Raw genomic sequence first — 26,937 nt, 5'->3', positions numbered from 1 at the left:
ATATCCTCTGAATTTTTTCTAGGCTAAATACGTATCTATATTTTTCTGCTAGTTTGGGTTATAGCATATATTCTGTAGGTCGCCCCCCCCAACTCCCAAATGTTCTCCATTTGGTTAAGAAATACTTGCTGTATATCTGTGCTATTCACTAGACACTGTCCTATGTATAAATTACATAGTTTTGAGCAAAGTAGCATAGTCCCAGCCTCGTAGAGCTTATAGTCCAGGATCTAATGAATATCTCACTGTTTACAAACAACATTTGTAATGATGTACACAGTGAGTTGTGTTCACCTAAGATTTGCGACTGTAAATAATCAAAGTTGGTGATATGCATTGTTTCCCATATGCTAGATTGCATTCACAGAGTGGATTGAGCCACCTAAACGAGAAAGAAAAGCCAACTATGCTGTTGATGCCTATTTTAGGGAAGCTCTTCGTGTCAGTGAACCCAAAGCACCCAAGGTGAGTTGATAGAGCAATAAAGTATCCAAAAATATCGAAATGTAAATTTTTTTTCTTATATTCTATTTTTTTTTTAAGATTTTAATTTTTAAAAATTTGCGAGGCGGGGGAGAGAGAGCACACAAGTGGGGGGAGCGGCAGGCAGAGGTAGAAGCAGGCTCCCTCCTGATCGAGGAGCCCAGTGCAGGACTCGATCCCACGACCCTGGGATCATGACCTAAACTGAAGGCATACACTTAATCGACTGAGCCACCCAGGCGTCCCTTTTTTTCTTATATTCTTACAGTTAAATCAGATTGAGAATTAGAATCTTTTGTGGCTTCTTACGGTGTATTTCCTTCAGTTTTTGTTAAAATGTTTTATAAAAACTAGTTGTGAATATATGCATTTAAAGTTTGATTAATGTTCATTATTTTTTTTTTTTAAGATTTTATTTATTCATTTGAGACACAGAGATAGAGTATGAGCAGGGGGAGAGGCAGAGGGAGAGGGAGAAGCAGTCTCTCCCCCCCCCCCCCCCCCCCCGAGCCAGGAGCCCGATGCAGGGCTTGATCCCAGGACCCTGGGATCATAACCTGAGCTGAAGGCAGACGCTTAACAATCTGAGCCACCTAGGCGCCCCTCATGTTCATTATTAATGATAGATTCAGTTGCTTGGAGAATTGGCCATCATAGTTTATGGAAAAGCAAAAGAATTTCTTTTTTATGGATGATAACTGTTTTTTTTCTCTAGGCTCCTCGACCTCCAAAACAACCTAATGTTCAGGATTTCCAGTTCTTTCCTCCACGTTTATTTGAATTATTGGAAAAAGAAATTCTCTATTACAGAAAAACTATTGGGTACAAGGTAATGGGAATAACACTGTTCATACTAATCTGGTTTAAGTTTAAAACAAATTTTTGTTTTGTTTTTTCATGGTTCTATTAAAACGTGTAAAATATCATTTGGTTGATTAAGAATTTAGTTCAACACATAATTCCTAAAATCTGCTGATGGATGACATAAAAAAATATTTTTTTAGGTGCCTCGAAATCCTGACCTACCAAATGCAGCACAGGCACAAAAAGAAGAACAGCTTAAAATTGATGAAGCTGAACCCCTTAATGACGAAGAGTTAGAGGAAAAAGAGAAGCTTCTAACACAGGTATATAGAGTCTTTATTCAAAATAAAATTTAGTAACCATTACTTTGTAAGGTACTGTGTTTAGGTCATGTTGGGGTATACAAAGAATTACAAGTTTTTTCTTTAGAAAGTGAAGTAATTGGAAATGATAAAGCATGAGCATATGGGTATATGCTACATTTTGATTTGTCAGTAGTTGTTGAGGTAGTTGAATAGATTTTATAGATTTGTACCAGCCTTGGTAGAGTGGATATCCTTTTGATTACCTTTCTTCTGGTATTCATTTTTTTTTCCTGTGACTCTTCCGCATTGGAACAGTACTAAGTTACTGTTCTTAATTACACGTCTCTGTTTGGTACTCTTTTGTTTAACAGTCTTTATAGTTTAATCAGGGTCTTTTAGAATCTGGCCTTAACCTATTTTTGAAGTTTTATTTTTCTTCCATTTTCCCACTTGATACATCTTTGCTCTTCAGTCTTATGATGTTTATTGCTGTTTGCAAACTCCTGCTATTCCTTCAGAGTTCAGCAAAAATGTTACTTTTTCATGCAGCATTCCTTACTTAAGCTCTTCCACTGAGATTTAATTGTTTGGTTATGTAAGCAATATGTGATGTATTGCTGAAAATGCACATGTTAGGTGAATGAAAAGCTACCACTTTTAAAAAGAACTTAAAACCTAAGAGTAATTGAAAATTTTCTAATACTTTAGAAATATTGGTAAGTGTAATAGCATCTTATCCATGTTCAGTGTGCTGTTAAATGTTTTGTTTCCATTGCCTTGAAGGGATTTACCAATTGGAATAAGAGAGATTTTAATCAGTTTATCAAAGCTAATGAGAAGTGGGGTCGTGATGATATTGAAAACATAGCAAGAGAAGTAGAAGGAAAAACTCCGGAAGAAGTTATTGAGTATTCAGGTAATTCTTTTATTATTTTAATAGATACAAGAATGTTCTCAGGTTTTTGGAGAGCTATTGAGTTCAGATTTTATTCTGAATTATGTTTTGATAAGCTAAATTTTGCCACCACTTTTAGGTCCTTATTTTTTGTGTTTTTAAAAAACTGAGTTGGAAAATGTTCTTTTTTAAAATGGCATAGTTGTTACTATTTTTTTTTTTTTTACCCTAGCTAACTGGCTATTGCTAAGAAAATAAGAATAGGTCACTGAATAATTGTGCTTTCATTTTATTTTTTTCTATAACTTCTCAAGTACTATGTGCCTGTCTATTTCCTGAAATCACTTGGATTGTCAAGTGAAGAGGTAGTTGTGCGGTGATGAGCGTGCTTAGAATTCAAGAACAGAAATTTAAGAGTTGGGGGATACTTAAATCATCCAGTTCATCTCATTTTTTTTTTTACAGTTAAGGAAACTGAGAAATTAAATAATTGACTTATTTGTAGTATTAGACGTGAGAGAAATGGAAACATTTCTTAATCCTTAGCAAATTATTTATGATAAATTATTTATATTTTCCCCATTTCATCCACTTGCCCCATCTGTCCAATTTTTACTCTTTTACCAGCTGTATTCTGGGAAAGATGCAATGAACTCCAGGACATAGAGAAGATTATGGCTCAGATTGAAAGAGGAGAGGCAAGAATTCAAAGAAGAATTAGTATCAAAAAAGCACTTGATACGAAGGTACTTTGTATATTAATAAATATGGTAGTTAGTGATATAAGTCCTATCTGAGAATATGCGAGTTAAAGTAACTTTTTAAAAGGAAATGAATGCTGTGTATTGTGTAAGACTGATGAATCACAGACCTGTATTCCTGAAACAAATAATACATGATATGTTAATAATAAAAGGAAATGAAATGGTTTAAAATGAAGATTTTCTTCAGAGAACAGTATTCAGTTGTTATACGTATTCTCAACAGAATTTACCTTAGTACTTCAGTTGATATATTTGGGTCAGAGGTCCCTATGATTAGCTTTTTCCTACAAAGTCTGAGCCTGTATTTCTCTTTAGAATAATAAAGACTATGAAGTTGTTTTCACAGCAAAGGTCATATAATGCGATTGAGGTGCTTTGGATAGAAAATTCTGATTTGGAATGGAACATTTTTAGCTAATTTTACTAAAGCTAAGTTTGAAATAAGATTATATAGGATTTATATTTTATATAAAATTTTACTTGATAGATTGGACGGTACAAAGCACCTTTTCATCAGCTGAGAATATCATATGGTACTAACAAAGGGAAAAACTACACTGAAGAAGAGGATCGTTTCCTAATTTGTATGCTTCACAAACTTGGATTCGACAAAGAAAATGTTTATGATGAATTACGACAGTGTATTCGCAACTCTCCTCAGTTCAGATTTGACTGGTTTCTTAAGTCCAGAACTGCAATGGTGAGTCCCTGGGCCTTTCTGTGTAATGTAGCAAACAGTTCAGAGTAAGTATTGCTTAATATTCTTGAAGGTAGGTAACTTACTAAGAGAAAATTGTGGTTTTACCCCATCTTTGGAGTATATTTTTGTTACGATACTATAAGTATCATGGGTTAAATCAGTTCCTTAGAAAACAGTTCTCATCTACAGTTAAAAATCTAATATCATGGATAACTTAAAATTTCTTGGTTCCATCCTCTTTTAATATCACATAACTTTTAACATAACTACATAGGATAAGGACTAGTTTTTTTACTTTAATCAGGTTCTAAATAGGAAACATCACCAGTTTCACCTTTTGAATGTGATGATCATAATTTAAAACTTGTATTTTTCAGATAATTTTGGTTTTATAAATGAACACATTTCTATGAAGAAAGAACTCATATTCAGACATTTGCCTGTCTGGATTATTTTAAAATAGCTTGATGTAGTAAAACACTTTATTTTCAATACCAGAGTATTTCTGATAAGCAAGTTCCATTCCTAATGACCTAAAGTTCTAATTCAGGAAAGTTTAGCTTCGATGAATTGCCTTTTTTTATTATGTATTTTACCATTTTGAAGCTTTTAACTTCCATCTTGTGTTCTTTAGGATGATAATGCCCAAAATGTTTTGTAGTCTTAAGTTTGGGATATACTGGGATGGGCAAAGTTTAAACATTTTATATAGTGAGATTTTTCTCTCAGTGTATTTAAAGTATGTTGTCACTCTTCAAGATTGGGGACAGTACACAGTCTTTTCATGTTTGACCACTGAAGGATTATTTTTCACTGAACATTAACAGTGGCTACTGTTTGTATCCTTGTTTGGGAAATGTTGCATTATAAATAAAATTTGAGGATAGAATGATTCAGTTGCTACAGCTCTATGTTCTGTCTTTAAGTGGGAACAATTTATATAGCTAATAATGATTTTGTAGTGAGTGAAACAAAACGCAGTATCACGTTGATTTACCAGTACAATACCATGGTCTAAAACAGTTATTTCCAAACATGTTTCATGTTAGAGCACACATAAGAAATGATTGTATGTGAATGGCCCCTTCTGATAAATACTCTTGCCTTAGAGCCAAGAGTATTGAGACCTTAGCACATCTGTACCACATTCTGGCATGTGTGCCTCAGTTTACCTGTTAAGTACAGAACTTTATTACCTTCTAGCTTTAGATTATATTGCAAATATTTCTAAACCTTGTATGGTGTCTTCTGTAACAGTATTTTTAAATGATTTTGTTGTGGTTTGTGTGTTTTTACAAGAAAACTATTTTGTTTACAAAAGTAAATAGTCAGCAATGATGCAAAAGGCCTTCTGTTGTTTTCAGAGTTATATACTGCTGCTACACTACACGTTCTACAACCCCCACAGAGGGTTGTAGATTGCTAGAGAGATGATGTAGATCTCAGCTACTTTTCCACGGTTGGGAAAGCTGGCATTTGGTACGCTGACTACCGTGATTCTAGTACCTGTGCTTTAAAGGGAAAGAGGATATACACTTTAGTGAAGTTCTGGTTGATTTTGACCCTGAAATAGGTGTGCTTATATTACAGTTTTGGATATATAGGCTAGTTCTCAGGCATAGGTACCAAGGAGCAGTGTAGCATATATTGTTTATTTTCACTGCTTGAATTTGTAAGGGAAGGAAGGATTTAAGAAGACATAAATAACAATATGATTTTAAATAATGAAGTAAAAACATTGATATCTTTATCCTCATAGCATGGATTATATATGAAAATCAGTTCTTTTGGCTGTTCTAGATTTTATCTGTGGGGGAATGTATAATTACATACTACACTATTAAAGTGTTACAATTTTAAAACCTAGGTATCCTGAAAACTTGTAGGTGGAAAATACATGTTTACCATATAAATTTATCTTTACAATTTAGGAGCTCCAGAGGAGGTGTAACACCTTAATTACCTTGATTGAAAGAGAAAACATGGAACTAGAAGAAAAGGAGAAGGCAGAGAAAAAGAAGAGAGGACCAAAACCTTCGGTAAGTATTCATGAATATGTAAATATTTTCTTGGAAGACTTGTAAGAGTTTGAACGTTACTTGGCTATCATTGATGTGTTAGTCTTTTTTGTAAATGCAGCCTTGAGTTGCTTTTAAAAGTATAAATTAAATTTGATTGCATCGTGTGGGGAATATCCCGTTTTGATGGTATTCCATAATTTGGGGATTCGTGAAAATCTGGGAAGGTATGTTTTGTGAATGCTATACTTGACCTTGGGAGCAGACTGCAAGGTATAAATTAGACTATGTAAAGAAATAATAGGAAAGCAGTGGCTTTACAACCTTTACTGACTTCTACGATTTAGTTTATTGTCCCAGTGATACCTTAGCAATGTGAAAACAGGTATTTTAGGAGGGAGAAAAAGTCGTCTTTTTATTTAGTAGTAATTTAGAAAGTCATGAGTAAATGAATGCCTGAGTAATGTCTGGTATTTATGTAAAACCCCATAAAATAATTAGTACTGCTTTCTTTTGGTATGAGGGCATGTTATACTTGTTTGGGGTATTGATTATTACAAATTATTTCATTGGCATTAAAGTTTTTGTGTTTGTAAAAGGAGTAGATAAGAACTTGGAGAATTAAGATTATTCTGGGTAAGAAAGTCTAATACTTGTTACTGTGTAGCAGTTATTAGTAAAGTAGAAGAGTCCATATATTTTACCTTTAATACTAGTCTTGTGATGGAATCCTTCTGTTCATTTGTAGACACAGAAACGTAAAATGGATGGAGCACCTGATGGTCGAGGAAGAAAAAAGAAGCTGAAACTATGAATACGTATTTGTTTCATAATCACTAACTTTAAACCAGTAGTTCTTTAATTTACGGGTCTTCATAAGATGTACTGTACAATGCTCAATTGTTAATGTCATTCAAAGACATCAGGTTCATCTGTTTACTGAGCTTAGAAACATAGTATGTAGTTTCACTTTTTTAAATGCAACAGCTGTGCTGAAATTTTTTTTATCATTAACACTTGAAGTAATAAAACAGGCTTCATTTATTAATAAATGTTTCATTTGATTTATTTTTCTGTTATAGTTCCATTTGTGAAGATTGTGACTTTTTGTTTATCAGCTATAATTTCTACACTCAAAGCTTAAAAAACAAGGAAACAGCTAAAAAAAATAGCAAATAACATTTGTCCCTTTGGTCTTCACTTAGTTGTGTAATTGTTTTAATTCACTTTGCCTTTGCAGAAATTTGGGTATCTTTGTAGTGATATATAGAGTCTCATCTGGGAAGATTATGTAAATTGCATTCTCCTTGATTATTACATGGGTAGAATGGAACAAAAGGCAAGACAAATTATCATTAAATTCTATGCATATTTCTGTTATGCTTTCTGTTTCTGTAGTTGGTTCTGAGGTGTGAATATGCCCTATTCTGTTGGAAGACTGACCTTTTAGTTGTATAGCCAAAGACATTTAGTATTTTCTGGTTCCTTAAAGTGTTACTGTACTATTTTGTAAAAGGAATATTATTTTTTATTGTTTGGTAAATGTTTTGACAAATTACCTTCTCGAAGCAGCCACAACTTAGAAAGATAATGTCAAAACTAAGGTGGTTTTTTGTTTTTTAAAAAGACCCAGCCAAAACAGAGTATGGATTTGTCATACTGTTAAATTGAAATTGGTAACAGAATGTGTGTCCCCTTCCAGTTTACCTTGAGTTTTTAGAGTAATTGAAATTTTTATATTTTAAAATAATTTCTAAGTGTGAACGGCAAGATTGAGTATAATACCAGTTTTTATTTTCTATGAACAGACTTGATAAACTGGAGACCCTGAAGCAGGATTACCCAAATTGTAGTGTCAGGATTTTAGCTGTACCAGAGGCCTTTATGTGCTACACATAATTTGTATAAAGTTTTATATGTGCAAATTGGGTACATAAACAGTTCTCCATTTTTCTAAGGGAATGCAATAAATGTAGCATCGTGAATAAATATAACTTTTATAATCCTAAAGTGGTCTTTTCTTTCCATTTCTTTAATTTTCTTATTTGATTTTCCCCCCCTGAGGACATTATCTCTTTACCTTAGATTTCTTCTAAAATTTCTATCATTTGTCATTGTTGTCAGCCCACACATAATTGAGATTTTTATGTATAATGCTGATTTCTAAAGTATTACTAATACTGCTTACTTTTGCAAAATGTGGAGTTGTTGCTGTGTCAAGCAAAATCGAGTGTTTATGGTAAATTATGAGTTTCTGTTCTCCCCCCAAATTGACCTCGTTTTAACCTTGGATTCTGGAAACAGTTGTGGGTCTAATGTATTCAGAATTTGAGGAAATGGTACTTTTTCATGAAAAGCGCTATCATTCTTAAGAGGAGTGGCCTAATTTTGGACAAACTACTTGGAAAACCATAAGGCTGAAGAAAACTATGGAAGTCACCAAAGAAATGTTTTCAAGAGGAAAAGAAACAGACTAATACCATCTGGTTGGGGTGGGGGATTCGGAGTAGGAGTGGGAAAACAGAGAGTGGGAATGTGTTAAAGGAATCAAGTATAGTGCTTAGCCCTTGAGGGCTCAGGGACTAAAATAGAAACATGTAAAGGGAAACAGTTGAAAAAAGCATGAAAGAAAAATATCCAAATTCAGCATTGTAATTAGCCCAAGTATGAGACACTTCTTTTCCACGGGTTAGGAAGTTATTGCATATTTAAGAATAGAGCCATGATTCCGATTGTATTGCTAATTAAGAGAAGGAAAAATTAGCTAAAAGTAACTTTCAAAAGAGGGAAGTGGTAGAGGAGATAGATTCAAAATTGGAAACGAGTTTTTAATTGATAACCCTCAATTTTCAGTTGAAGAGCTAGGTATCCAAAAATAGGTAGAATAGTGCCTAAAGGCAACCTAGAAGAGACTAGGTAGTTCACATGGGTGACCAAGGTCACAGTAATCTATTACCCAGATTTTTTTTTTTTAATATTTATTTATTTGACAGGAAACACAAGCAGGGGGAGTGAGAGAGGAAGCAGGCTTCCCACTGAGCAGGGAGCCTGATGTGGGGTTCGATCCCAGGACCTTGGGACCATGACCTCAGCTGAAGGCAGACGCTTAACTACTCAGCCACCCAGGTGCCCCCAGAATATTTCATTTAATAATTAAGGTTTTATATTATTTGTTGGAAAGGTTATATTCCCTTGGGAAGATATCCAGGTAAAACTAATAAAATATAATCATTACTTTCAACTTCAATATTTTAAATAATCAGAACCTTGGAGAAAAGAGATAATGGAAGTTTTTCCAATGGCAAACCTTTTAAAAATTTAGGACATTTCAGGGTGCCTGGGTGGCTCAGTTGGTTAAGCGTCTGCCTTTGTCTCAGGTCATGATCCCAGGGTCCTGGGATTGAGTCCCACATCGGGCTCCCAGCTCAGCCGGGAGCCTGCTTCTCTCTCTGCCCCTCCCCCCTGCTCACTCGCATTCTCTCTCAAAATTAAAAAAAAAATTTAGGACATTACAAATTTATATAGTAGACAAAGTGTGGTTAATTTTATAGCAGTGCTTGCATATGCTCATTACAGTGTTAGTTTTATTTACTTACGGAATCTGAACTAAGCAGTCCTAATTTGGGATAGTTGCATTTATGGACCTCTAAATGCCTTTACAGGTTACTCTATGTTTAGTTAAGGGAGATTGATGAATGAGAAGTAGCAATATATTGGCCAGTTTTTGGTATCTAACAACCAATTTTAGTAGTTTCAACTTTTTTCCAATTAGAATTATGCTTTTAAATATTATAAAAAGAAAATATACTTTTTAAAGATCTGCATGTCCTTAGAGTAATAGATGGGTTTAGTGCTATTTTAAGGAATATTTATAAATTCCATTTCTGAGGAGCTGCCAGCCCTTGACACCTTTGTTAGTATTTTTGTGGGCAATTCAGTGGGCGGTCTCAAGCTGAAACAGTCTGAAGAGGTTGAATCAAGTGCAAAATGATGGACTTGCTTTAGGCGTATGACAGTCTGTGACCTGATTCCTAGGACCATTTTCAAGGAAGGAACAGCTCTTTATAAAATAGTGTAACCTATTTCAGTATAAAGGCAGACCTCAGAGATAATGGGGGTTCAGTTCCAGACCCCTGCAATAAAGTGAATATTGCGATAAAGTGAGTCAAATGGCTATGTTGGTTTCCCAGTGCATATAAAAGTTACACTGTGGTGTAATACCATTGTAGTCTAAAAAAGCAATACCTTAATACTTTATTGCTAAAAATACCTTCACCTGAGCTTTCAGCAAGTTGTAATCTTTTCGCTGGTGGAGGGTCTTGCTCAATGTTGATAGCTGCTGACTGCTCAGAATGGTGGTTGCTGAAGGTCGGGGTGGCTGTGGCAGTTTCTTAATGAAGTTTGCCACATGAAAGATTTCTTCCTCCCGTGAAAGATTTCTCTGTAGCAGGCAGTGCTTTTTAATAGCATTTTACCCACATTAGAAGTGCTTTCAAAATTGGAGTCTATCTTCTCAAACTCCGCTGCTGCTTTATTAAGTTGATGGGATAGGCCAAGTTCTTTGTCATTTCAGGAGTCTTCACAGCATCCTCGTCAGTAGATTCCATCTCAAGAAGCCACTTTCTTTGCTCATGTAAGCAACTCCTTATTCAGTGAAGTTTTATGAGATTGTAGCAGCTTAGTCATAACTTCAGACCCCACTTCTAGTTTTTCCCTCCACCCCGACTGCAGTTACTTTTTCCACTGAAGTGTTGAACCTTTCAAAATCATCCAAGAGGGTTGTACTCAACTTCTTCCAAGCTCCTGTTACTGTTGATACTTTGACGTCTCCTCAATAATCACGAATCTTTTCAATGGCATCTAAAATGGTGAATCCTGGGGTGCCCGGGTGGCTCAGTTGGTTAAGTGTCTGCCTTCAGTTCAGGTCATGATTTCGGGGTCCTGGGATCGAGCCCCATGTTGGGCTCCCTGCTCAAAGTGGAGTCTGCTTTTCTCTCTGCCCCTCCTCACCATCTGTGCTCTCTCTGGCTCTCTCAAATAAAATCTTTAAAAAAATAAAAATGGTGAATCCTTTCCAGAAGGTTTTCAGTGTACTTTGACCAGATCCATCAGAGGAATCATTATGCCAACTATAGCCTTATGAAATGTATTTCTTAAATTAAAAGACGTGAAAGTCGAAATGACTCCTGGATCCGTGGGCTGCAAAATCGATGCTGTTAGCATGTGAAAGCAATGTTCATCCGTCTATCTCCATCAGAACTCTTGGGTGGACCAGATACATTGTCAATGAGCAGTAATATTTTGAAAGAACTTTTTTCTGAGCAGGAGTTCTCAAGAGTAGGCTTAAAATACTCAGTAAACCATGTTGTAAACAAATGTGCTGTCATCCAGGCTTTGTTCTATTTATGGAGCACAGAGTACATTTAGCATAATTCTGAAGGGCCCTAGGATTTTCAGAATGGTCAATGAACATCTGTTTCAACTGAAAGTCAACAGCTGCATTGGCCCCTAACAAGAAAGCCTGGAGAGAAATGGGGAACAACTAGTTAGGGAAGCAGTGAAAACACACATAACATTTATCCATTAATTTTGCCCTCTTACATGGGCATGATTCATGGCACCCCAAAACAAAGTAACATCAAAGATCACAGATCACCATAACATAATGAAGTTTGAAATACTGTGAGAATTACCAAAATGTGAATCAGAGACATGAAATGAGCAAACGCTGTGGTTAAAGGCACTGATAGGCTTGCTCCGTACAGGGTTGCCACAGATCTTCAATTTGTCAATAAATAAACACAGACCTTCAATTTGTAAGTAAATAAGTATCTGCAAAGTACAATTAAATGAGGTATGGCTGTATCTGGATCCAAAATACACTTAGATTTGTGGCAGGTTTTAGAAATACCGCCTAAGAGTAGGTGGTTGCTGTTCGCTGGTAAACTTGCCCGCAGAAGCAGCGTGGGGAGCATTCTAATATCCTCACCGTGTAGGACTCTCCTTTCCTGAAGCCACTTTTCTGCTTAGGTCTCCTGCATCGCTCAGCGGTGTAAGTTTCACTTGACAAAAAGTATCACCCCGAGTCGATGTATTTTGAAAATTGAGATCACAGTAATCTTTGGACTTAACAGTGATTAGGTGAAGGTTTTTGAACCTTTAGAACCATTTTGTTAGAAATGCAGAATCTAAAGCCTCATACCAGGGGCACAGGGCTGGCTCAGTTGGAGGAGTGTGCGACTCCTGATCTTGGGGTAATGAGTTTGAGCCCCATGTTGGGTGTAGAGATTACTAAAAATCTTTTTTTTTTAAGATTTTTTTTATTTATTTGAGAGAAAGCACATGAGAGGGGGGAGGGTCAGAGTGAGAAGCAGACTCCCCGCCGAGCAGGGAGCCCGATGCGGGACTCGATCCCCGGACTCCAGGATCATGACCTGAGCCGAAGGCAGTCGCTTAACCAACTGAGCCATCCAGGCGCCCAGAGATTACTAAAAATCTTCAAAAAATAAGAAAGAAAGCTCATGCCAGATGGGTTGAATTAAAATCTGCATTTTAATAAGATCCACAAAGGTGATTGATATGCACAGAAAAATTTGCAGAGCACTGCTTTAAAACATTTTGCCAAAGCAAAATGAAATCTTAATAGCTGTTCAACAGATACCTTTATATTAACATGACATCAAAGTAACATGGATTTTATTTTTTAGTATTGAATGATTTTCCTCACCTAAACTATGTCAGAGAAAATGCTTTTATCTGCAGACAGTTTTACCAGGAATTTCTCTGGTATGTTTCAATATACTAGCATTTAAGTCATTACATCCCAAATATATTAGAGCAGTGTTACTCCACTGTGTGGTCTGAGGACCAGCAGCAGTGGCAGCAGCTGGGAGCTTGTTAAAAATACAGATTCTCAGGGGCGCCTGAGTGGCTCAGTCGTTAAGCGTCTGCCTTCGGCTCAGGTCATGATCCCAGGGTCGTGGGATCGAGCCCCGCATCGGGCTCCCTGCTCCGCGGGAAGCCTGCCTCTCCCCCTCCCACGCCCCCTGCTTGTGTTCCCTCCTTCACTGTGTCTCTCTCTGTTCAAATGAATAAATAAAATCTTTAAAAAAAAATACAGATTCTCAGATCCCACTCTAATCTACGGAATCGAAATCTCTTGGGGGGCGGGGGGCTTGAAGTTTAAGTCTTAAACTCTTCAGGTGATTCTTCAGGCATACTGAAGTTTGAGATGCGCCGTATTAGTACATCTCAAAATACCTGTTGGTTATTTTTTCCCTTTCCTTTAAAGGAAATAAATTATTGAACTTGTGATTGTGACTTGCTTTGTCTTACTCAAATTTATAAATCTAGTCATGAGACTATAAAAGGAATAATGCTGGGTGCCTGGGTGGCTCAGTCGGTTAAGCGTCTGCCTTTAGCTCAGGTCATGATCTCAGGGTCCTGGGATCGAGTCCCTCATCGGGCTCCCTGCCCCATGGGGAGCCTGCTTCTCCCTCTGCCTCTGCCTCTCTCTGTCTCTCATGAATAAATAAAATCTTTTTTTTTTTTTAAATAAAGGGAATAATGCTGAGCATGTAGGTCATTCAGCGAATGACACATGAGCAACCTCATTCTCATAGTGGGCGCAAGGCACTGGTAGAGCTGTATACCACGTCCCCTTACAGGCATGGTGTACAGAGTGTTTAGAGAACTAGACTTGCGGACCATGATTTCGAATGACTGGGTCATCTCTTTCGTAGGACAGTTTTTAACATCAGAACATGTAAAAGTAATTCTCAGCACATTTATCTTGCTATATATTCTTTTAAGGCTTACTTTTAAATGGTTAATCTGGTTTGAAGTCATTAAAATACGTTCATATGTTGATGCAAACACAGCCAGATCTGCTTCCCAAGTATGGTCAAGCCCCACTTGGCAGAGAAGGTCCTTCAAACTTCAGCAGGCAGTTTTGACTTCTGGGGAGTCATCATAACTATATAATGGAGTTACTGTCTGATTGCGCTTAACACTGCTTACAGATGGGTCAGATTTCTCATCTGAGGCCTCTGAGCAGAAGGGAAGTCCATAATTTGAGGCTGCTCAGTAATGAGACAAAATGCACCCTCTAAAATGGATATGGTGCTGGTTTGGGTATCTGTACTTATAATTTCTAGACCCATTTGCTCATGAGCCTTGTCACCTGGGAATTAGTTTGGATTGAAGACAACTTATTTAGAGTGGTTTAGGGCGATATGTTGAATATTAGTGCCCCTGTTTTTATCAGCACCTACATTTTGAGATGGGGTCAGGAACCCAGGATTGGCTCTTCCACTGTGTTTCAACCTTTTGCCCCGAGCAAAGGAGAATATGGACGGATGATACTCCAGACTCCTCTTTCCAAATGCTGTTTGCAGGCTCTCTTGATCAGACAGTGTAAATTGTGTGGATATACCACTCTCTCCCAGTTGTCACCTTTGAAGCAAACAAAAATCTGCTTTGAGGAAGTTTATAAAGTATGAGAAGTGATGGGGCAGCGAAGTTGGAGGCTAATGTTACTAACAGTGTGAGTTGCTGGTCATATACCTGCAGAGGACAGCAGAGGATTGGCTGAAAGCACCAGATCCTGGTGGTTTCCGTAGAGGAGGTGCTTCTTTGTGGCTGGTGGCTAACTGAGCATCAGAATCCACAGTGCCAAGTTTTCTAACTTGAGTCTCTGGGGATGAGCTTTATCTTAGAAGATGACATGAGATATTATTAGCTTTGAAACACTAGTATTAAAAAGTGAGTGGTCCATAAGTTTCTTTCTGACTAAAGTGTAAATTTTTGATTTCAAGAATCACCATTAAATAAAGTTCATGAAACTGGGCTTGACGTATCTAATTGGCGAGCCACATTGTCCACGGGTAGCAATATCATACCTGGTCATTCCCCCTTTTCCCTACTGACTGTAGAGTGGATGTTAACATACAAACAAGAATTACATACCAGGATATTGAACCTGTGGAGTGGGGAGGGTAAGTCAACCAAGCAACCATATTTCTTATGTTCTGGAATATTTGGGAACACATTTACCTGTTTCTGTACATAGAACACCTTCTCAAATGTTGCAGTGTTGGACTGGGTCCACCTCTACATTACTCTAGACCATTGAACCTGAAAGAAAATACACAAGTCTGATGTCATGTTGACCACAGGGGAAAAGTCAGATCAGATGAGAGTTCTGTGCTAAAGTGTGTTTGTGAGTTTGGCACTTAGATTTTTTTTTTCTCGGTGCAAAGCTAGTGATTGCAAGTGTTGAAGAATGGGAAAAAGTCCTCAGGACCTAAAGGAGAAAAGATCACATCAGTTTCTTCCTCGAAATCCATGGACCCATCAGACGTCCAGAGCTCCTTTTTGGAGAAGAGGAACATCTCGCTATCGAGACCAAATTTAGCTGCAGCTGGGTCACTGACCTAATAGGTAGGAGAAAGACAGTTACGTAATGAAACCCAGATAATTCAAAATAGAGTTATGATTTATAATCTGAAATGAGTTAGTAAACAATATAAATCTTCTACTCTCATACACAAAGCTTGCCAAGCACCACGGTGAAAGTGGTAGATCCAGTGACTGCGGGGTTTAAAGACATGACTAACAGCACCATGTTAAGTATCTGAGCATTCCTATCCTAGGGTAAGTTACAAAGGATAGATACATATTAGAGATTAATGTATATCGGGGAATATAACTTCTTAAGGAACAAGATCTTTTCCAAAGTGTGAGTGCTAGTATTCCCGTACTGATCCAGGATTTTCTGAGTGTCTAATAGGGTCAAAGGTACTTTTCTAGTGAGTGGAGACAACAGAAAGGAAGACCATACAAGTGTTTGGTATAGTATTTTGGAAAGCAGTGTGGATCTGAGCGCCTTTTAATATCTATGCATAAAAAGCTAGGCTTTGGGAATAAGTGAGCAAGATAGACACAAACTCCCATGGAGTTTCTATTAATCCTGGGGAGAGAAAGCATTTATATAAAAGAGTTTCTCGGGGCGCCTGGGTGGCTCAGTTGGTTAAGCAACTGCCTTCGGCTCAGGTCATGATCCTGGAGGCCCAGGATCGAGTTCCACATTGGGCTCCCTCTGACCCTCTTCCCTCTCGTGCTCTCTGCCTCTCATTCTCTCTCTCTCTCAAATAAATAAATAAAAATCTTTAAAAAAAAAAAAGAGTTTCTCAAATTCCATTCCATTGACATTTTGGGCAGGTCATTTACGGCAGGGCCTGTCCTGTGCACTGTTGGGTGTTTGGCCGCCTCTCTGGCCTCTACCCACTAGATGTCAGTAACACTCTCCCTATGGTGACAGTCAAAAAACCGTCTCCAGACATTGTCGAACGTCCTCTGGGGAGTACAATCCTTCCTGACTGAGAGCCCCTGATATGTAACATTTTCATGAAGTGGTAAATGCTGTGAAGAAAAATAAAGCAGAGTTTAAAAGACTGGGGAATAATGAGGGATAGACAAGTGTTCTTCTGGACAGGAGGTTTTCTCAGGAGGGTCTCTGTCCATTTAAGCAGAGACATGAAGTGAGGGCGTGAGCTCTGTGTAAATAGCTGGATGAAGTCTGCAGGCAAAGGAAACAGCAAGTGTAAAGCCTGTGAAGTCAGAGGAGGCTAGAATTATGGAGAAACAGCAAGCTAGACCTTTGTGGCTAAAAAGGAATAAGCCGGGGGAAGAGTGGAGTTAAGGCTGCAGGGACGGAGACTGGATAGTGTAGGGTCTTGTGGGACATGGTGGGAGACTGTGTTTTCATTCTGAGTGACAGGAAGACAATTGAATTTTGAGCAAAAGAGCAGTATGAGTTATCTGTGGTTCTCAAACCAAATACTTTTAGTCTTCAAAATTAAATTATTCCAAAAGAAGTATAATTTAGATTTTTTTCTAAAACATATTTATGCCTTCTCAAATTACTAAGATCACTACAGAGCCTTAAATATTAAAATGGTGATTAAGGACCCCTTATATACTGCTTAATTGTACATCTAGCAAAATAAAGTGCTGGTAGCTACTATAAACTCTACAATATTGTTTTGGAAACACTTTGACATACTTTAACTGAATATATCCTGGGTTATATATTTTTAAAAGTAGCTGAAACACACCAAAAAGCTACGCTATATTTCTAAGTCCTTCATAAAGCGGAGAGATGCAATGGTAGGTGTGGAGTACTTTGAACATGAATATAGGCCAGTTATGTGAACTGATCTGTAGTTATAGAAGCTATCTTTGGCTTAGGTACATTTCTGAGTCTCAACTTTTAAAAACATGAAATACCACTTTGGTTTTCCAGAAAAATTGAGTTTAAGGAAAAGTCCATTTATTTTTTAACCCTTTTTTAGCCTTAAAAATCCCTTTGAGAGGCTCTGCTATATGCAAGTCAATTGGTTTGGGGTAGAACATGTATGTGGTTAGACACTCCGAAGGATACAGGGATTTGAGGAGGAGATTTAAACACGTGAATTGATAACCCAATGTGAATGGATAAATCCAAACTAAGGAAATGCTAGAAAGCATGTATTAACCTAGTAGAAACCCTGAAATATACAGCTGTTTCCAAAATATTCTTACCTGTCGGAACCTGATGTCAAGGTCGAAGGTGACAGCCTCCTTCAGGTAACAGGTAATAGGTAAGACATCCTTGGTGTGGAATCAGCGATACAAGGAATTAACTTCACTGTGTACATTCCAGAATAGGCTCGGATCTGTGCAGGTATTATTAAACAGGATTTGCAGCATTGGCTTGACTGCGATTATCAGAAGAGATTATGCCGTAAGAACCAACACTGTAGTGAGAAAAAGACAAATGATAGGATTCTAAATGGGAAAATAAAGAAGTGGGATAACTTATTGGAGCACAGAAAATATGGGAGAGCATCATTTTGGAAGTGGACTGACACCTCACCTTCTCTGCCTACCTCGAGACTGACAACCTGGGCGTCCTTTGTGTCTGGAGAGGTCCCTGAGCTCTGATGACAGATTTCATCTGGGAGTATTGAGGCTATGAGAGGACCGAGGGTCTAGGTAGTTGCGTGTAATTCTGTGGCACCCAGGATGGACGGGTCTTATCTCTAGGACATCGTTGTTTAGTACAGCACAGCCTGTCTCTCCAGTACCACAAAGTCTCTTGGAATTTAACTAAAGCTGGTGGCTTTATGAGGGCAAAAAGGGCTTTAATTAATGCTTGCAAAGTCTGATCAATTATGCATGTATTTTTCTTGCTACAGCATATCAGCTTTTCCGATGCCGTATTTTACAAGTTTTTTTTTTTTTTATTACTCTTCATCACTGAAGAACCCAGGATTTGAATGCCATACTTGATCATGATAGAAACTTCGTTCTCATCCCAGACTAAATCCGGTCCTGAAAAGTGAATTCACCGGCACATCAGAGATGAAATTCCAGTGCTGTGCTGATCTTTGGAAGGTGGGTCTACTCCTCAAGAGGCTCAGAGTGAAGGGGTATCAGGATGCGGTGCAGGTAGCCCTTGAGAGGACGGAGAGGTGCTGAGTGGTTGGGAAAAGGATAGATCCTAGACAATCACAGCATCTTCCTGGAGCTCGGTTACGGAGAGCATCACTGTTACTCAACAGACGTGCTCTGGTTTCAAAAAGCCTAGAGAAATCCAGCAAAGAAGCAGCATTGCTTCTACAGACCATGGGTATTTCTCTATGGTGGATATTTGAATGTTTGTCAAAGCTTCTCAACAGACTGGCAACCTCTCTGGGTAAGGTGGTGCTGTTGCCCGGAAGCAAGGCTTACCTCGATTAGGCGTTCCAGCTGCCTTGGAAGCAAATCTCGGTCCTGAGGTTCACCGTCAGCCTGCCTTCCTCATTCATGCGCACACTGGTTGGGAATACAGTGCCAGAGCAGAGCGGAAAAGAGGAATATTGTTGATACAGGTTTACTGTGAAAAGGAAAAGTTCTTACCAGCTTTCCTTCCTGAGTAGGTTGGTGATCAGCAGACTTTCTGACTCTTTTCTAGGAGCTGGTTTGGGGCCATTTGATCATCCTGACTTTGCAGGGAGTAACAACTCACTTTTTCAGTTTGGATGCCTTTTAATCCTAGTACATGAGTGTGTTTTCTTCTTAGTAGGTTTTCTGGTTGTAAAAAGGGTTTTTCCTTAGGGTACTCCCTCACCCCGCCCATTTCTTGCCCCTCTCTTTTTTGAGGAAAGTAATGGCACAAGTCCTGCAGGATACCTCTGCCCATCGGTTTCTAAGTGCTGCAGACACAGCAGTGTTCCTTCTCAACCTTAACAGTCCTAAAACAAGTGAGAGGGAGTTCCTTCAAAGGCCGACTGAGCATAGTTTCTCCACAGTAGGAATGAACCTTAAAAAAAAATAAACCCCCAAAACGAAAAAACTCTTACATTTGCATCTTCCTCATATCTAGGACCCTGTGCTCGATAGGGGAAGAAACAGTTTAAGTAAAGTGGAATTGCCAATACTCCTCGAGATCTCAATTCTCACCTCAAAGCTCTGACTCTGTGGCACTGCAGACCCCTGTCTCTCCACGGGATGGCAGTGTCACACCTGAAGGGGAGGTCAAAGTGTACAGCCACCAACCTAGACAGGGGTGCGAAAGGAGACAAAGAGGGGCGCACACAGAGTCACGTAGGACTGGACAAGTTTTAACACCTGATAAGAAGAATAGAGGGTCAAACCCTCTTAAGGACACGTTGAGGACATTTTTGGTTTTCTAGCACTAAGACTTTAAAACACAGGGAGGTAAACCATCCCTTTGGTTACAGGTAGCACTCCCTCAGTTCAAATCTCTTGATGCTTTTGCTTTCTTTTGCTTTGTCCACTGCTTAAGTTTCATATGACGGGTTGAGGTTGACACCAATGACTACACGCGCAAGCACATTCTTCCTCGAGCAGTTGACTCTGCTTGGTTTCTGATTTGCAGATCTCAGTTCTGGATACTTCCTAAGAGGAACAGGTGCTTCTTGCCATTTTAAATGCCAGGCAACCAACAAAGAAAGGGCCTAAGAAAGTATTTCCTGGTTACATTATAGATAAGTCATCTAAGGTAATTTTCAAAGCTTTTTGTGTCTGACTGGATATTAGTTCTCTAGATCTGTCCGTCCTGCTGCTTATTTGCCCCAAAGGTGAGCATAGGGAAGCTCTGGACTCATGATAATGCACATAGGTACGTCTCAGCCTCACCAGATCCAGAATCTCCACTGGTCTCTCTTTGACTTTTATACTTGAGCCCATCAGAACACTGTACAGTTGACCCTTGAACCATGGGTCCGCCTAAACATGGATTTTTTTCCATCTGTTGCGTACTGTAACTGTATTTTCTCTTTATGGTTTTCTTAATGTTTTTTCTCTGGCTTGCTTTGTTGTAAGAATATTGTATTAGATAATACATGTATGTAACATACAAAACATGTGTTAATCGACTTATCAGTAAGACTTTGGTTACCTGTTTCAATCCCCCATCTTTTAATCATTTCTCATTTTTGAGGAAATTGGGATGACGATCACATAGTTGCTTACTTGTAGGGGCCACTCTTACCAAAATTAGGGCAATTGGCGAGGATTTTTTCCAAGTTGGTTTCTTGGCAAGTTTTTGCCAGAGTTTCCTCCCACCACTATTTTTTTGTTTTTCCATTTTATTGGAGTTCCTAGGGAGCTCTTACTTTTTGTTAATGCCCAAGGCATTGGACGCTGCTCATCTGACTTTTGCCACAAATGCTACTCTGAATTATTAGCAGCAATCCAAACCTAGGAATAATTTTGTTTAAGAAGTGTTCTGACAACTTCTGAGGCCTTCTCTGAAGGGTATGAAAAGGCTTCAACCCAACCCATAAAAGGGGTCTACAAATACTAGCAAATATTGAAAATTACCCATTGTTTTTTAGTAAAGTCTACCTGCCATTCTTCTTCAGGTTCAGTGCCTCCAAGTTGTATACCTTTTTAGAACTGGTGGAGACCCACTCTTAGGACTGTTTTTAGGACAAACGTCACATTTTTAGACTATCTTTTGAACAGTTCTCTGAATATTGGGACCCACAACATATTTTTGGATCCACTGAAGAGTAGCAACTCACTCATGGTGGGTGCTTTGGTAAATATCACTAATGGTTTTTTTTTCATAAGATGTTCCGGAATAAGGACTAACCCTTGTTCACTATAATTCCAGCTGACTTTAAAAAAAATGTTTAAAAAGATTTTATTTATTTATTTGAGGGAGAGAGAGCAAGCGAGCACAGAGGGGAGAGGGAGAAGCAGGCTCCCTTCTGAGCCAGGAGCCTGATCCCAGGACCCTGGGATCATGACCTGAGCCGAAGGCAGACGCTTAACCCACTGAGCCACCCAGGCGCCCTCCAGCTGTCTTTAATGCCAGCATTGTGTTCAAATCCTCATTCTTCAGCTCTTAAGAATAGAGTTGAGAGGGGCGCCTATCAGGTCAAGATCCCGAGGTCCTGGGATGGGGTCCAGTGTCGGTGCTCCCTGCTCAGCAAGGAGTCTGTTTCTCCCTCTTCCTTTGCCCCTCTCCCCACTCATGCAGTCATGCTCTCTCTCTCTCTCATGCTCTCTCGCTCTCAAATAAATAAAATCTTAAAAAAAAGAATAGAGTTGATAGTTAAGTCTAGGTCTGGTACTAAAGCCATTATACAAGGTCTTTGTGCAGGCTGCAAGCTTGATCTGCCTGATTGCCCAAAAGAACAATCAAACTGTCCGATTTCTAGTGTTTTTGGCAATGGACGATAGCTGATGGGTCACCGCCAGCTCTTGGTTGTCCCTGATCTATAAAACTACTCCCATCTGTGAATCTCAAGGTCCGGATTTTCCAACGGTGTGTCCCTATGGTTGGAATTAATTATAATTAACTTGGCCTAATTAATCATATAAGCACAGCAATAGTGATTAACCATATAGGTTTTGTTGTCGTTGTTGTTCTTTTTAAAATCTGCTTTCCTGGAACTTTTCATAAGGAATTTCAGATTGAACTTCTAATAGCCTCTCAAGGCTGGGAAGCCAGGCTAAATACTTGCCATCCGACTTCACCCTCAATACCTAGAGGTTTGGGTAAATTCCTCTCTTCTTGGGGTTCCCAAAATAGCCTGAGTTTCCTGCACCTGCCAGGAAGTGACCTTCTTTACTCACTTGGGAAGGCAGCTGGTACCCCTGCAAGCAAGGTACCAGGTTGATTTTTCCAAGGGTTTTCATTGGCTTTATAAAATCTAGCTTAGTTCCTTAAAGCTGTCTGGTCATATCTGAGTCTATGAATATCTCCCTCAAATAGGACATTCTGGCCAAAGCCTCGGTAATAAAACCAATGTTTCCAATAATGGCCTGACATAAGGAGAACAGATTCTTATTAAACTTATACAAATAAATATGCTGCCATGAAAACAGAAGAATCCTCACTAGGAATTTCTGAATTTGGAGAGATCAGGCAGGGAGAAAAAGGTAATGTTTCATATTTGTTTACAAAGGATTATTTTACCAGATTTCGGTAAGTCATAGATAGCTTAAGAGGCAAAGTTTCCTTAAATCTGGAAGAGCAAATGTTAGAGAACCAGCAACATTTCAAACAAGAGTCCTATAACCATCTGCCTCAATTCATTCAGTCCCATCTCATTAATTCTTGTTCTGTTTGATGCAGTTTTCCCATTAGTTCTGGAAATTCTTACTCTATTTAGCTTTATGATCTTAAAGCTATCAGAGACCTGTATTTGTCATTATAGTGCATCTGACAAGGAAATTCTGTGGCACACACTTCAATAATTAGAATTGCAGGTGATGACATTATACCAGGACATATCAAAACCTCAGGAATTTTATATAATTTCTGGAACAGTTAGCGATCAAGCTTATAATACAACCTAAGAAGGTTTATCATCACTTACTGGACAACGCTTCCCATGTAATTTGACATAACAAATCAACAAGCCTAATTAGTCAGAAAGGCTTCATTTAGAAGTTGAATTTTGGAAAGTTTGGCAGAAATATCAGACAGCTTTAATAAGATTCTAAGGGCAAGTACAGAAGTTACGTAGTTGTTTCAGCTTTAATCAAAGACCTAATAAAGACAAAACAGACACTTTGTTTTTCTAGGCAGATTCTATTAAAGATAAGAAAACTCACTTTGTTTATAATTTAGACTAATCTAAGAAAACTGTCATTTTAACAGAGAAAAACCAAATTCCAATTTCATACGGTGTACTTCGGATATTAAGACTCGTTCAATCCAAAGGGGAATTTAAAAAAATTATGCAGTCTCTCCTTTTTTCCTCCCTGTCCTCCCCCATGTCGATGTTGAGACAAGGACGTCGGGGGCACTGCGAGGATCGGGGTTCTTGTGCTGGGTGCTGGGGTGTGCGGACCAGAATGCCCAGCAGGAGCGAAGGGCTCTGGGCTGTAGGAAGGCTGCAGCAGTCGTCACCTCTCCGAGGCCAGCGGGACTGCTCTGACCCAAGACAATGGCCTCGCCAAGGGCGTGCCCTCCCCCCAGGTGGTCACGTCCAATGACTGTTCAACAGGAGGGTAGAGAAGTCCCGATTCAGGGTGGTTCTGAAGGGTAATCCAACGTTTGGAACTCCTCGGAGAGTCAGCTAAGGCTTCTGTTGGTGCACCACTGCTCACCTTCTGCCTGATCTTGCTGACTCTCCCTTCTCCTCCCCAGGTGGTGCTCACTCCCTGGTTAACTTGTTTACACACTAACCTCCATAATCTTAGTCCCGACCATGCACAAAATTCCTCTCCAAAGATTCCCTTCGCTCAAAAACCTACAACTTTCCTTTTATAGTCATTCAGATTTTGTCCTAAGTTTTCTCTCTTTAAATAACCAGTCTTGCTTTCCTTGCATAGAGTTGTTTCCCTTATTTCCAGTAATCCTAAAATTTAGCAAGAAACTGACTTTCAGTAAACACAGGCAGTTCTGCAACTAATGCTGACCCCTCTAAAGACCTGTTCATTTTAATTAAACAACCGTAAATTATCCTTTATATTGAATATTTTCCCAGATCACATAAACTTAAACATTTGGGTTAGTTTTCATTTTTCTGAGTTTTAGAATGCCCAGTTCTCACAAGGGCTGGCCTTTAAACCAATTAAAAAGAGCTCTTTTACAAATTAATTTTAGCAGCACCATCCGGAGGTAGAGAAATTATCCCCCATTTACATCATACACGGACACGCGAGCAAATAGGAAAACAAGACGCAAACAAAATCTTATAGCCTTTGTTTTGCTGGTATCTGTGGACAACACATTAAAGGCCTAATTTTCAAATATCTCCCTTTTACAAATCTAATTACAAGACAGTATTAAGGATTTATGGATCTGTTAGTCATTTTTCTCCAGAGTCTAATGAATACTGTGGCCAAGCAGTGTAAGGATAAGAACTACAAAGACCACCTTATTTCTTCTCATAGGTTCATAACTCAACGTTCCCCGGTTTGAGGGGGGATGCGGGGGGATAGGGCTGCATTCAGGGATCAAATGGTCATTTCCCATTTTCCAGTTAGAACATGACTGGTTTTATCAGAAGATATGGAAAGCGGGCGCCTGGGTGGCTCAGTTGGTTAAGCAACTGCCTTCGGCTCAGGTCATGATCCTGGAGTCCCGGGATCGAGTCCCGCATCGGGCTCCCTGCTCGACGGAGGGACTGCTTCTCCCTCTGACCCTCTTCCCTCTCGTGCTCTCTATCTCTCATTCTCTCTCTCTCGAATAAATAAATAAAATCTTAAAAAAAAAAAAGAAGACATGGAAAGCAGCAGGGACAAGCTAACCAAAGGAAGACCGCAGGACCTCTGTGAGCCTTGACTCCTCCCCAGAAGTCCCGGCTTCACTAATGAACGAAGCAGCTTCCTGGTCACCCCTTTCCCATCAAGCAAGAAAAAGGAGGCTAAGAGAGCCAAACCAAACAGGAGGAAGAAATCAGGGGCGGTTGCACACGAAGTACTCACCAACACAGGTTTGTCCACACCGAAACCCCAACTGGTTCCTTGTTGCCAGAGCTAAAGGCTGAAAGTCGGTGGCACCCAGGAGGGGTGCGTCCAGCTGGGACGAAGAGCCTACGCAGCTGCTCGGGCCTTGCCGCTGGACTCCCATTACCAGCTAGGGGCCGGCCCAGTCTGGGCAAAAACTCCCCGCCGGCTCTTCAACTTTGTAACCAAACCCACGTTCTTCTGCCCGTTGCACAGCAGAGCCAACCGCTGAGCCGTCAAGGGTGCGGCAAAGAAAAGGCTTATCCGAGAGGCAGCCAAAGGAGGAGACCGGAGGACAAGGCTCCAATCCACCTCCTGGAAGGAGGAGAGTCAAGGACATTTAAAGGCAAAAAGGAACCTCCATACTGTTTTCCAACTTGCATTCCCACCAACAGTGTAAGAGGGTTCCCCTTTCTCCACAACCTCTCCAACACTCGTTGTTTCTTGCCTTGTCAACTTATGCCATTCTAACTGGTGTAAGGTGGTATCTCAATGTGGTTTTGATTTGAATTTCCCTGATGGCTAATGATGATGAACATTTTTTCACGGGTCTGTTAGCCATTCGTACGTCTTCTTTGGAGAAGTGTCTGTTCATGTCTTCTGCCCGTTTTGTGACTTGATTATTTGTGTTTTGGGTGTTGAGTTTGAGAAGTTCTTTATAGATCTTGGATACCAGCTCTTTATTTGTAGTGTCATTTGCAAATATCTTCTCCCATTCCGACTGTTTCCTTTGCTCTGCAGAAGCTTTTTATCTTGATGAAGTCCACAAAGTTCATTTCTGCTTTTGTTTCACTTGCCTTTGGAGACGTGTCTTGAAAGAAGTTGCTGTGGCCGATGTCGAAGAGGTTACTGCCTATGTTCTTCTCTAGGATTTTGATGGATTCCTGTCTCACATTGAGGTCTTTCATCCATTTAGAGTTTATCTTTGCGTACGATGTAAGAGAAAAGTCGAGTTTCATTCTTCTGTATATAGCTGTCTAATTTTCCCAGCACCATTTATTGAAAAGACTGTCTTTTTTCCACTGGATATTTTAGCCATCAGAAAGGATGAATACCCACCATTTACATCGACATGGATGGGACTGGAGGAGATTATGCTAAGTGAAATAAGTCAGGCAGAGAAAGTCAATTATCATATGGTTTCACTTATTTGTGGAACATAAGGAATAGCGTGGAGGACAGTAGGAGAAGGAAGGGAAAAATGAAGGCGGGGAAATCGGAGGGAGAGACGAACCATGAGAGACTATGGACTCGGAGAAACAAACTGAGGGTTCTAGAGGGGAGGGGGGTGGGGGGATGCGTTAGCCTGGTGATGGGTATTAAAGAGGGCACGTACTGCATGGAGCACTGGGTGTTATACGCAAACAATGAATCATGGGACACGACATCAAAAACTAATGATGGACTGTATGGTGACTAACGTAACATAATAAAATTTAAAAAAAGGTGAAAAGGAAAGAGGTCTGAGTAAAAAGCTGCAGCTGTGCTTAGTAGGCCCATTAACCCTTTGGTTACCGGCATCAAGCTCACCATATTAAAGAACTTTGGCCCATACATTTCAGTTGAATCAATGCAAGCCTCGGTGTCCTCAGCATCCAGGATTCTTTGTACCACGCATACCTACCAGCGACGTGGATCTGCTCATCTGCTCGTCGTTGGCACCTGAGCGCATGCTCTGCTTTATCCGGCACACTGTGCATGTGTAGAATTTGGGAGTGAGATGATGTGGGTTCAAGTCTTAACTCTGCCCCTGTTGCCTGAGTAACTTTGGGTGTTTTTATTTTTATTGTGGGGTGTTTGTAAATACTTCACATGGGACAAAGGATTAAATGAGAAAATGATTTAAAAAAACATTTTGTCAACTTCAAATAAGGCAACTAGTGGGTAGTGGTATCTAACCTCATTTGGAATTTAATTCTGGAGCAGCCTTCACTAATGAACCAGTTTAGCTGGGGATCACCCGCCCTCAGGATTTCTCCAAGCCTTGCATGGGTCGTCTGTTCTCAGT

At 39.4% G+C, this 26,937-nt stretch overlaps 1 protein-coding gene and 1 pseudogene across 1 annotated transcript in view; one reads left to right on the top strand and one right to left on the bottom strand.

Annotated features, from left to right (window-relative positions):
* SMARCA5 (SNF2 related chromatin remodeling ATPase 5) overlaps positions 1-7,979 on the top strand; it is a 40,537-nt gene extending 32,558 nt beyond the window's left edge. The window contains exons 17-24 of the mRNA XM_028102260.2: positions 355-465; positions 1,199-1,312; positions 1,488-1,610; positions 2,376-2,508; positions 3,115-3,233; positions 3,739-3,951; positions 5,883-5,990; positions 6,718-7,979. Of these exons, the coding sequence (XP_027958061.1) occupies positions 355-465; positions 1,199-1,312; positions 1,488-1,610; positions 2,376-2,508; positions 3,115-3,233; positions 3,739-3,951; positions 5,883-5,990; positions 6,718-6,783 (987 nt within the window). The 3' untranslated portion in view covers positions 6,784-7,979. The remainder of the gene's footprint in view (positions 1-354; positions 466-1,198; positions 1,313-1,487; positions 1,611-2,375; positions 2,509-3,114; positions 3,234-3,738; positions 3,952-5,882; positions 5,991-6,717) is intronic.
* Positions 7,980-15,229: 7,250 nt separating this feature from the next.
* On the bottom strand, positions 15,230-25,053 carry LOC148164861 (FRAS1-related extracellular matrix protein 2-like; annotated as a pseudogene).
* Positions 25,054-26,937: the final 1,884 nt, after the last annotated feature.

The sequence above is a fragment of the Eumetopias jubatus genome, unplaced genomic scaffold (assembly GCF_037043125.1).
Source record: "Eumetopias jubatus isolate StellerSeaLion01/CBP00866 unplaced genomic scaffold, mEumJub1_p1.0 scaffold_2, whole genome shotgun sequence".
NCBI classification, from domain to species: Eukaryota; Metazoa; Chordata; class Mammalia; order Carnivora; family Otariidae; genus Eumetopias; species Eumetopias jubatus.
Note: the sequence above shows the minus strand (reverse complement) of the source record. Positions and strands in the feature narration are given on the sequence as shown.